Source organism: Morone saxatilis, unplaced genomic scaffold (genome assembly GCF_004916995.1).
Source record: "Morone saxatilis isolate NCDOM2014 unplaced genomic scaffold, NCSU_SB_2.0 Contig0, whole genome shotgun sequence".
Taxonomy (NCBI): domain Eukaryota; kingdom Metazoa; phylum Chordata; class Actinopteri; family Moronidae; genus Morone; species Morone saxatilis.
The window spans coordinates 2,555,012-2,566,447 of record NW_023339650.1 but is presented as its reverse complement, the minus strand read 5'-3'; the positions used below and the strand labels follow the sequence as shown (position 1 = coordinate 2,566,447).

General features: G+C 39.3%; 1 protein-coding gene across 1 annotated transcript in view; it reads right to left on the bottom strand.

Moving 5' to 3' along the window:
• Positions 1 to 11,436, bottom strand: part of si:dkey-225n22.4 (collagen alpha-1(XXI) chain) — a 67,361-nt gene that overhangs the window by 12,290 nt on the left and 43,635 nt on the right. The window contains exons 23-25 of the mRNA XM_035654270.1: positions 11,221 to 11,292; positions 10,732 to 10,767; positions 6,878 to 6,922 (exon numbers count right to left, since the gene is read on the bottom strand). Of these exons, the coding sequence (XP_035510163.1) occupies positions 6,878 to 6,922; positions 10,732 to 10,767; positions 11,221 to 11,292 (153 nt within the window). The remainder of the gene's footprint in view (positions 1 to 6,877; positions 6,923 to 10,731; positions 10,768 to 11,220; positions 11,293 to 11,436) is intronic.

Here is an 11,436-nt window from a genome sequence, read left to right as displayed (position 1 = left end):
AAAAACGTATATGTATATATATATATATATCACCTGAAGATAGGAATCGTTATGTTTTTGTTACTGGAGAGAGAGCCTTTTATATGTACAGGCACCATGGGCCGCCTTCAGTGGAGACCACCACGTTGTACAGTAGCAGGGACAAACCAAACACTGGCTCTAGATAGGGGCATTTGCGTAGGGAGATCTGTAACCATACCTCTAGCTAAGACCTCTAGTCCATTCATTTGAACACCGTTGATTGCAAAGGCTTTCTCCCAGTGCTCCCAGATAGTGATCACCAATCAGTAGCCATAAAAGCAGCATTTACCGTTACGAAGCACAGATTCCTTTGCTGCTTTTTGCTCCCCCACTTTCCTCTTTATCTTCACCTGTCCTATCAAAGAGACATAAAAACCCCAAAGAATATAAAAAAAAAGGAAATTCATACCTTCAGGATTTCTAAATATGCTGGTCTACTGTAGTACCTTAATATCCCCAAGACTAATGGATTGTTATTCACTTTGTGAATGTAAGATGAAGACACATTCTCTCACATCCTTAGCAAATTTGCAGTAGCTATTAGATGAATCATTTTTATTTGCTGTTGTGCAGCCTGACCTAATGTGCAGCAATTTTGACTGACAGAACTGTGGTCGCTTCACTCATTTGCCCGTATAAGTGGCCACTCTGCTAAAATGCAAGTCTGCATTTACTTAGTTTCATTCTTGCTCTGATTTCCATAATTTCTCTCTGCACTCTCAGGACCTGCTTCTTAAATATGTATGCACAGACAGGTGCAGGTTGGCACACACACAAACATCAGTAACGGTGTGTGACTGGCTCATTATATTGCTGTCACAGGCCAACCCCATCTGCTGATTTGCGTTCTGCTCATCTCACAGACAGACAGAGCCTGTGCGCTTCCCTCCTTATTTTCTCTGCAGCCTTCAAGGCTTTGTAATGATGCTCCCTTTGGAACACTTACTGTATATGTACTGTATGTGTGTCTGCGCGTGTTTTGCTCTGGGGCACTGCTCTGGGTTGTTCCTGCACAGAAAATTACAAAGCAGCAATCATGATCTTATCTTATTAAAACTTAATTTTAATTTATTTATGATCATGCATATCACAACTTAACCAATTTTAGGAAACTTTGCTGCTGCTTTTTGCTCAGTTTTTTTGACAGTCAAATGGGGCAATTGTTTAGGTCTTTTATTACCAATTTCTTGAGGGAAACCCTAGTATGACAAGTCTATAGGCAATACGGTCATTTAAAACCAAACAAAAATGTTCCCAGTCCTCAGTGATGGATGAAACGTCTTCTCTTCTAGGAAATCCGAATAATGTAACATTACTGTTACAAGGTGGCGTTTGTCTCAACCAACCTATGTAAAAGTTTCTTACCTTGGTGAGGTGTTAGTGGTTTGATGTTCACTCAGAGTGAGAGGGCGCCACATGAACCGTGTAACTTAGCCAGTTCATTGTGGCTGATTAGAGGAATCAGCTCAATTAGATGGCAGGCTAAGCTTGCGGAGCACTCTGCATTATAATTCAGGAATTTTGTGCGTTTGGTATATGGTTAAAATTAGAGAAAGACCTTCTGAGCTCAATTGGATGGAACTCTCATTATTGAATAATCAGTTACTTTTAGGAAAGATGTATCTAATCATTTGGTCTATAAAATGTCACAAAATTGTGACAAATGCCCATCACAATTTCCCAGTTCCCAAGGAGATGTCTTCAGATTTCTTGGTTTCTCCAACCAGCTGTCCGAAACCCCATAGTTTATCTCTTTACAATGACATTAAATAGTGCAGAGAAGCCACTCATCACATTTGAGAAGTTGGAACTAGCACATGGTTGGCATTTCTTCTCACCACAGGCTGAGTGGATTATTTTCCAGTGTTATGTCAGTGATCAATGACACACACATTCATGCAGATCTTTGTGTATATTACCCTTGCATGCTAGCCTGACTAACCACAGCTGGTGAATAAGTTAGTGTTACTGTCAATGGATTGATAACTGATCATATCATGTTGTTCAGTGTAATGGTTCCAAGCAGACTGTAATTAAAAATCTTAACAGTGGAAAAGTTATTTCCACCAAACAAACAAACAGTTTGATACATAATATTGCAGTCATTGTAATATACGGTGTATCTGAAAAATATTCATATTAACATTTTGATATTAAATTCAGCCAACATGGCCCAGTTGTATGAATAACCACGAAGGTAACGTCATCCATTGAATGGAGGCCCGGGTACTCAGAGCAGTGAAAGTGGTTCTGAAGTGGTTCATTGTTGCTTTATGGTTCCCCTCAGACAGACAGACAGTACTTTTAGGCCCATTTGACTGCCTCATAGACAACCTGGCTCAAACACTGGTTAATTTAGTGAGTGCCTGTAGTCTTAACTGTACTTGTGGGTTGGAAAGCGAAACTTAACACTAACAGTTAAATTCAAGAATGGCTGTTGTCTCTTCCTCCCCCATCTGTCACTGTTGCTTTCCTCCTGATGCACTCGTATTCAGTTTCCCGTGTGATCACCCAGAGTCCACTGTGTCTACTCTCAGCTGTATATTTCCGTTCTGTAGGGTGAACAGCACCACAACATTTGTGTATATATTATTATTTTCTGTGCCTGTGTGTGTCTGTGGGCATGGTTTGAGGGTCTGTTATTTAATGTCAGCTGTGTAAGCTGACTCATCTCTCTGGTCAGAGTGCATTCTCTCTCTCTCTCTCTCTCTCTCTCGTTATAAACGTGTGCAGCTGTGACACTTGTAGTAAAGGGACAACGCACCTTATTATAGGTGTACAGACATCCACTGACAAGGCCCCAGGAAGTCTTAATAACTACACTGAGATTGTTACAAGGAATACTCTATACTTTTCTTCAACAGGTGTTCAACAAGCTATAATTCTCCATTGTACATCTGGCGACAGCTGTAGTGGCTTTTGTCATGAATGTGGTTTAGAACCAGGGTGCAAAATACAGTTTTTGTCCACCAGCCAAACAGCTAGTGGATGGTCAAATTTGACCAGCTATTCAATACATTACTGTTGGTTTTTTTTTTTGGCTGGTGAGTGAAGCAAATCTACCAGCCACTTGCATATTGTACCAGCGTTTGGCTGAAAACAAAAAAGTTACACATATTTCCCCATGTTTTACAGACATGGTATCAAGCAAAACCAGATGGGGAGATCACAAAATACAGCTCAGTCCTCAGATGAAATATAAAACGCACACAGATGAAATACAGACTTCTTTTTTGCGTAGCAGGTACATATTTTGACAGCAAAGTACGCTGGGACGATTTATCACTCTAAGCTACAAAAAAAGCTGGTGACACCTGTACATTTGTGCGTGTGAAGTACTCAAGTCTAACGGCCTTTCATGATGTAAAGAAGTCTTACTTATATGAGTCATTATGCAAAGTGTCCCCATTTAGAGAGTTATATTTTTCACAAATTATTGGAATATTCATTATGATTTATTGACATGTACATGTAATCAGCATGTTGTCAACATGAATCTTAACAATTTAGCTATACCTTTAGGTAGTCTAATTTGTAACAATGCTATTTTAGTTATTTTATGAAGATGATTAAATGTTTTTATAAAATATTGATCTGAAAAGTAACTAATAGCTGTGAAATAAATGTAACAGAGTGAAAAGTACAATATATAATGTAAGTACAAAGTAGCATAACATGAAAATACACAAGTAAAGCACAAGTTCCTTGAAATTATATTTGGCCAGGTGCCCATAACATTATGGCCAATATGTTAAATAACTTGACAGTATGATGATGCCTCCTTCTAACTGGATATACTGTATGTATTTATGATTATCACCACTACAGTATCGGATAAACAAATATACTAAAACGAAATTGGGGCCTGGCTGACAACACTCTGTGGTGCCCCTCTTACCACCAGCCACTGCCATTCTCGAGACTGTATCTAAATAAAATGGAACAAAATACTTTGCATTTTGCTTGAGTTCTTTAAATACCATGGGGATTTGCTTAATCAGTGCCCCCTTCTCCCTCTGGTGCAATTCCAGACAAAATTGTTTCCCCAATGATGGCAAATCATTTCTTTGCCTCAACTTTTATATCAACTAAACATAAAGACATACACATAGCAGTTCAGTTTGAATTTAACCAAGCTCCCTGTTGCCTGGGAAAAGATTAAGCCAAACACCCTTTAAGAAATATTACATATTTACAGTTTCATAAAAACTCAAAACTCTAGAAACACAAGACAAAGGGGCGTCATATGGGAAACTGGGAGGAGTAGTGAAAGAAAACAACGTAATAGTACAGTGTTTCCTCTATGTTGATTTTGGAGCGGCGGCCCGCTGCTGTTAAATTTCTGCCGCCACGGTATCAGAAATGGGGCAGACGCACAATGTAGTCACGGTTAAATGATCCTGCCGACATAATGCAGCCCCATTGGCTGCCGCTGCCAGCCATGTAGCAATTTAACAACTATTAGGAACTATTCAGAGTTGAATCAGTCCCCTCTGAAAAAACGCAATTAATGTGCGAGCAATAGATTCAATGCAATAAGTCAGGCCAAAGTCCGGGCATATTTATGCGGGGGCCCCGCGCGCGCGGTGCATTTTTTTGGCAAATACGCCCCAGTTTTTTTTGCTTGCGGTTTTTCTTTCGGCGAGCGTAAATAGCCGATTTCCGAGCAATAAGTGGGGGGCCTTGCAATGATATTCAATAATCCGCCTGGCATTTTCGTTGGCAAAAAGGTGACATATATCTTAGCCAAGAAAAGTTGAAAAATGGTTGCGTTTACTTCAGCACCAAGAGCAGGCCATTTTCCCGCCTGTTGGCCATCGGGAACGTTAAAAGGGGCGGCGAAGTGAGTTATGAAGTGAGTTATGATGACGTAATTACGCGTACGTGAAACAAATCATCGTCGCAGTTATCACGTTTTGCATTTTCAGCAGGGGACTTGTTGTAGTTGAACCTTAAAATTTCCACGGCACTTTCTGTGGATGAGTGATGCTTATCAAAGGGTAAAATAAAAAAGTAATAAGAAATGAGCTCGTTATCATTAAGGTAAGTAGCCTAAGATGAGAACAGGGTGTCGGGGGATATCAGCTTTTTTCTCTTTTTCACTCCAAAACGGCAGTGTTGTGCAAGTTCGCCGCAATTTTGCAAGTTCTGCCCGCAATTTGCATCGCATAAAATGGCAAAATATCTGCATATTCCATCCGCACTTTTACGGAAACGTGTCGCATTAATGCAGAACGGATTTTGCAACCGCAACAAATCACAAAAAAACTCCACATTTTTCTGAAAGGACTGAGTTTAATTCCACAGTACTGTCTGGTGTTGATTTCTTCCAAATCGACTATTAACGCACAACAGCCTCCACAGTGCGATAAGGCCGGGGTGTAGAGCAAATAACGTCACCACGCTGGTCGGGTCAGTTTTAAAATTGGACCACGAATCGGTTCAATCGCTTGTCATTTCTCCAACGTCCTGTATCAAGAGCACTAGAAAACAAGTGAGGAGGAGCGCGTAAAATGCTTGTGTTGGGCAGCGAAGTGTCAGTTCTGTTTCATATGTAAAACGTTTGCAGGAAGGATGGGACGGGGTTGGTTCGGCACAGGCCTGCCCCCAACCTGCTAAAAAAAAATGCCTAAGAGGGGAACACCTGCATATAATGTTATAACTGATCAGTGTGATCAAATTGTAACCTCCTTGCCAAGCTTGTAGGAGAGACTATGGTGGCTGGGAAAAAACATGAAAGGCCTGAGCCGGTGTTTGGTTTGTCCATTCTGGGCTACTGTAGAAATATGGCAGTTAAACATGGCGGCTGCTAATTATTTTCAGGGGATTATACAGTAATGAAATCATACCTATGAATATTATATTCCACACAAGCTCAGTCGCTAATGGGAGTTTATACAAGAGATGTATTTTTACCTGCACGTCTAATAACTGTCTAACAACCATGCAGTTTATACTCCAGCAAAGGAAACCCACTGATCATGGCAGTTCCTTTAAAATAAATAGATTTTGTTGTGAATTTGTCCGGTTGTAAATGCTAGTGTAGTCCTTCTGCCTGTCTCTGACCTGCCATCCTGCCTTCACCTTGCCATGTTTGGTTAGAGCGCCTAGAAGTTTCCTCAAACTGTAAGTCTGATTTTCTGAGCCGTGACACTGTGATCCTCATATGGTTGTTCTCAGGTTGAGCCTAAACACCAAAGCGGGGCCAGAGACTCTGGAACAACTCTTCTAAACAGATTAGCTCATCTAACTCAGTTACCTCATCCTGTGTCCCTGCTGAAAGTTTACTTTTTCAGACTACATTTTATTTGATTTTATGATTTTATATTACCGTCTGGAGCTTCCATGCTGTTTTATTCTCTCATTTTTATTTTGTCTCCTCTCATTTAGTCTGTTTTTGCTTTTATTTCATCCTCCCCCGTACTGCTGTTTGCTTGTACTGTTTCCTGTTTCGTCTTTTATTTCATTTTTATGTGTTTTTATATGCTGTCTGATTTTAATCTTGTGAAGCACCTTGTAAAGTTTACTTTCAGGAAGGTGTTATATTAGTAGAGTTTATTATTATCATATTTATCTTGTGATAAAGTTTTTACGGTGACTTGTATCAGTCAATTAATGACATTAACTACAGACAGACATCACAAGAAATGTAAACTCAAGCTCTAACCCCAAATTAGCTCCTTCTAAGTGAGAACTGGCCAACATATTCTTCCTCATCCTCATGCCCTTGCGGGGACATTTTGTCCCCGTACCTTCACACACATACACAGACAAACACACATATTTAAAACTGTTCAGCCTGTAGAAAGATAAGCTTCACTGCCACCAAGTGGAAGCAGAATGACTTTACACTCACAGGTACACCGGGAGTCCCTGGATCTCCATCTCTGCCTCGCTCCCCCTGCAAAGAGATACATCATGATTAACTGAAGGTTTTCTGTGAGTTTGTTTACATACGTGCCGGTACAGCTTCATGTGGTGTGTGTGTGTGTGTGTGTGAGTGCAAGGGTGAGATTGAATGTGTACAACAACAGTGTGCGTCGATTTAGGTGTGTATGTATTACTGTGTGCTGGTCCATGTCTTCATTCTGTGTGTGTGTGTGTGTGTGTGTGTGGAGAAAAGGTCATGATTACCACTAGCAGCCAATAAGAGAAACCCGGGGAGAGAGGGGATAGGAATTGGCTAGTGGTGACCTTTAACAAACCTGACTTTTTATCTCGTGTGTGGCTTTCCAACTGCATCCTGCAGCACAGTAACACACTGCTCTCCTCTCTCTACTCCTCTGGGCTCTCACACTGTTTTTCCATTAGTGCATGTAAAGGGAAGCAACTGAATCAGAGCATCCATCGCATGCTTTGATTGTTCAATTTGTGGCTGATGCTGTGTTCACAATGGTAGAAGTACAACAGGGTGGCATGTTGTTGCTACAGTGTTGAGGTGCTCATGTGTTCACGCTGGGATAAAAAGCCAGGATGGATACATATTTAACAAAAAACATGAATAAAATATAGCACATACTGCACAGTTTAGACGTGACTGCATTGAGAGTGAATAAAGTGATTACATTAGTTTGAATTGGCTGAAGTAGAAGATATCTGAGCCTACTTAAACATCCCACATATCCTAATTAACACTAAGAAGCTGATGTAAATCAGTGCAACGTAACCCCATAAAATATGCCAACCAAAGAAAAAGTAATATATCTGAATCACTAATCATGGTATATGATAATCAGGTTCAAATATGCTACATTGGTTTGCACTGCTCAACCTTTAGGCATGTTTAATTTTTTATGCATGTATTTCTGGAAATGTTGAGATTGTAATGAGGTGAGTAGGAGTTTACATTATGACATCAATTTAAATTACACATTCAGTTTCTGCAGTCTTCAAATGTGACTATTTGAAGCCATTCAGACCATTGTTTAGAGAAGTGGATATTGCATCAGAGATGATTTTTCCTGATATTTTTAGGACCTTTTTATACAGTTCTTTATCTGTATAATGTGTTTTTTTTCATTTTTAACAAGTCTAGAAAGACTGTGTGTGTTTTCTTCTCCTTGACACTTGGCCATTGTTCTCTTAGCTCTTGTCTCGTTGTATTAACTGCATACTTTTGTAATGCAGGATGAAGATGTTTAGCAGAGAGTGAAGGCTTTGTGAATATAGCTTGTGTTTAGGTCTTAAAAAATTAAATCTTGTATAAAATCTAAACTTTAAAAATAAGTTTGATTAGGTTCCTTCACAAAAGTGAACAAAATTATTTTTCTTACATCCTAAAATCAAGAAGGCGTGGTGACCCCCCATTAAGCCCCCCAGGTTGAGAACCACTGGCTTAGGGAGATGATTTTTTTTTTTTACGTCTTGTCAATTCTTTGTCAGTTTAAGGAATTAATAACATCAGCATTTCCAGTATTCCTGGATCGCTTCCCCTCATCAGAATGATGTAATGTAATACAACAATACAGCTGTAACAGGGTTATGCAAATAATAACAAATGTACAAGACAGGTCTCATAATAGGCCTACTTTCAAATTCATAAGATAAATATGCATTTTCAAAAACATTTCAATGTTCTATTATATTAAACTATATTCATGAATGAAGTATTAGGTCACTCGATCAGCTGCTGAGTCCGTGTTTTGTTTGTATCTCATGACGGCACACATGGACGTACATTGATGTGAACAAGGACATGGGAAATGCAGCATACATTCCCACCAACAGTTCAAGGTGCAATGTTAATTTATTCTTCTTATTCTGCACACATCCCATGATGCCAGTCTGTGATGTTTCCAGTCAGGATGCCTTCTATCGCTCCTCTGTAAAAAGTTAACAGGAACTTGGCACGGTAATTTTACTTTCTCAAGTTCCCTTTACAAATACAGTCTGTGCTTTCTAAACCAGAGTAGGGATGTGTGAAGTCCATGACAGGCTCTTTGTGATGTTGATTCCCACCTGTTCCACTTCAGTTCCACTGAAGTTTTTCCCTAAAATCATCAATCAGCTCCTCGGTTTTGCTGACGTTGAACAGAAGGTTATATATGCTATGCAAGCAATGAGCCTGTAAAAGGCTGTGTTAAAGAAGACTGCAAACTGATGTAAACAATTCTGGTTCCAAATACCCCCAAAAAATGTCTTTGCAAATGATTTATGGTGAAGGAGATACATTTAACACATTTGTTAGGCCTCTAAGACACATACAGTGTATCCTGGTGAAAAATACCAAATGTGAACATAAATGTGTTTGTTTACGCCTCTAAAGCACCTATTTAAAAGATTATATGTAAAATGCTATGTAAAGTATTTCATCAGAGCCACTGTACGTATATATATGTATATTGAGTGATACTGTGTTACTGGTTGATGTACAGTATAGCACTGGTTTTTGATTTGTTTTTTTTTCTAAATAAACTTGATCTACATCTCAAAATTTAATGAAGTTCTGTCAAGAAACCAAATAGAATTGTTTTTTAAGATATAGACAGGATAAGGGCACGTTGAAGACCTGGACACAAGCTATTCAGAGCTTTCACTCTGCCTTGTCTCTGCATTTAGAACGTACGCAGTTAAAACCACCAACGAGCTAATAGACAAATGGCCAAGAGTCAGGGACAATAAAACAGTAATTCTGTCTAAAAAGAAATCTATTATGTATAATTGTTAAAAAAATACATTATACAGACAAAGAATTGTATTAAAAGTCCCTAAAAATATCAGGAAAACTCATAACTGATCCAAATCCCTCATTTTACACAAACGTACTGCAGTTATTGTGTCCACTGTTTGGGTTCATTGTATAGTTTATCAGTTGTTCTGTACTGTTATTGTTATGCATTGAATATAAGATATCAGATATCCATAAAATGAATCCCCTTTTAAGGAAAAAGGTTGGGAACCACTGTTATATAGCACTGGACAAGGTTTTCAATATTCGTGGCTCATTCCAACTTCAGCAGATTCTGCCTGTTTACTCGCTGTGCTCTCATCAGCTCGTCGCTCTAGTTTACCAACACTGATAAGATCATTAGTACCTAAATTAATTGCAGTTAATTCATTCTCAATTAAGTTTTATACTTTAATACAGAAACTGTTTGCAGGGGGTGTTTCCAGACTCGTTTGACGTTGGTGGCACAAGTGGGGCTCTGACTTATGCAGTGGTGGCATGATGTGTCTCAGCTTTCAATTCATACCCCATTTATGCGATTCCAACACTGTTTACGGACCCCAGTATGCAGAAATATTCAAATACACAAGGCATAAAAACACTTGCATGTTTTTTGCACATAACTGTCGAGCACGTCTACAAAGAGGAGACCCTTTGGTATTTATAGAACCCACTTTTTTATTCAGATATCTTGAGGTCAGAGGTCAAAGGGATCCCTTTTAAAATGGCCATGCCAGTCGATTGCCAAAGTTTTGCCCAAATTTGGAGCATTGTTTAGCCTCTTCCCGACATGCTAGCATGACATTATTTCCACTGTGGTACCGATGGATGTGTTAGGTCATCTAGTTTCATATGACACCAGTATCTTCACTTTAATTTTAAAACAGAGCTACGGCCTCTGAAAGACAGTCTGGAATGGCAGACGTAATGATAATGGGGTGGCACTTAGGATGGCCCCCTTCTGGACACACCCATATTAAATCATACATATATTCTTATGGCTGTGTGCACATGACCTTCCAGTAGAAGAGAAAGTACAATACCTGGGATCCTTTAGAGCCCGCCTCTCCTCTCTCCCCCTAAAAATACAACACCAAACATTAGAGTGTGTCCGACAGTAGTTTCAGGTTGTTGTTTTACACTGACATAGTGACATCTAAATAACAAAATGCTGTTTGAGGCCTTATGACAGCTGACAGAAAACTGTACAGAAAACAAAGCACAATATGTTAATCACACTGATCTGGATTAGGATTGCTTGTACTGCGCGCATGAAGGACGACCTTCAGCACCATTAAAATGAATCATGTCATCTAAGCAAAAAATGAATAATACATTAACAAGCATGTATTATGTTAACATTTCGACAGCACAACATGTAAATGTACAAAGTCCTGACAGCCAGAGCTATAAATCATTCATGAAGTGTCGCCTCTGTTGACAATTGTAGACTTTATTAAGTCCAAATGAAACCACGCAGATCATTTTGTTTTATTTTGATTGTGTATGCCAGTGTATTAATCTATTCCTACCTTGTGACCTTTGAACCCCGGCATGCCCATGCCACCTGGCAGCCCTGGAAAACCTGGTTCTCCTGTTGAGCCCTGGAAAGTTAAAAGATAATGGATATTTGGACATTAAAGCTGCCGTGGGTAATTTTTATAAAAATATTTTTTGTCATATTTGCTGAAACTTTCACTATATCCTGACAGTACTGAATTAGGGCAGATAATCTGTGAAAAATGAGA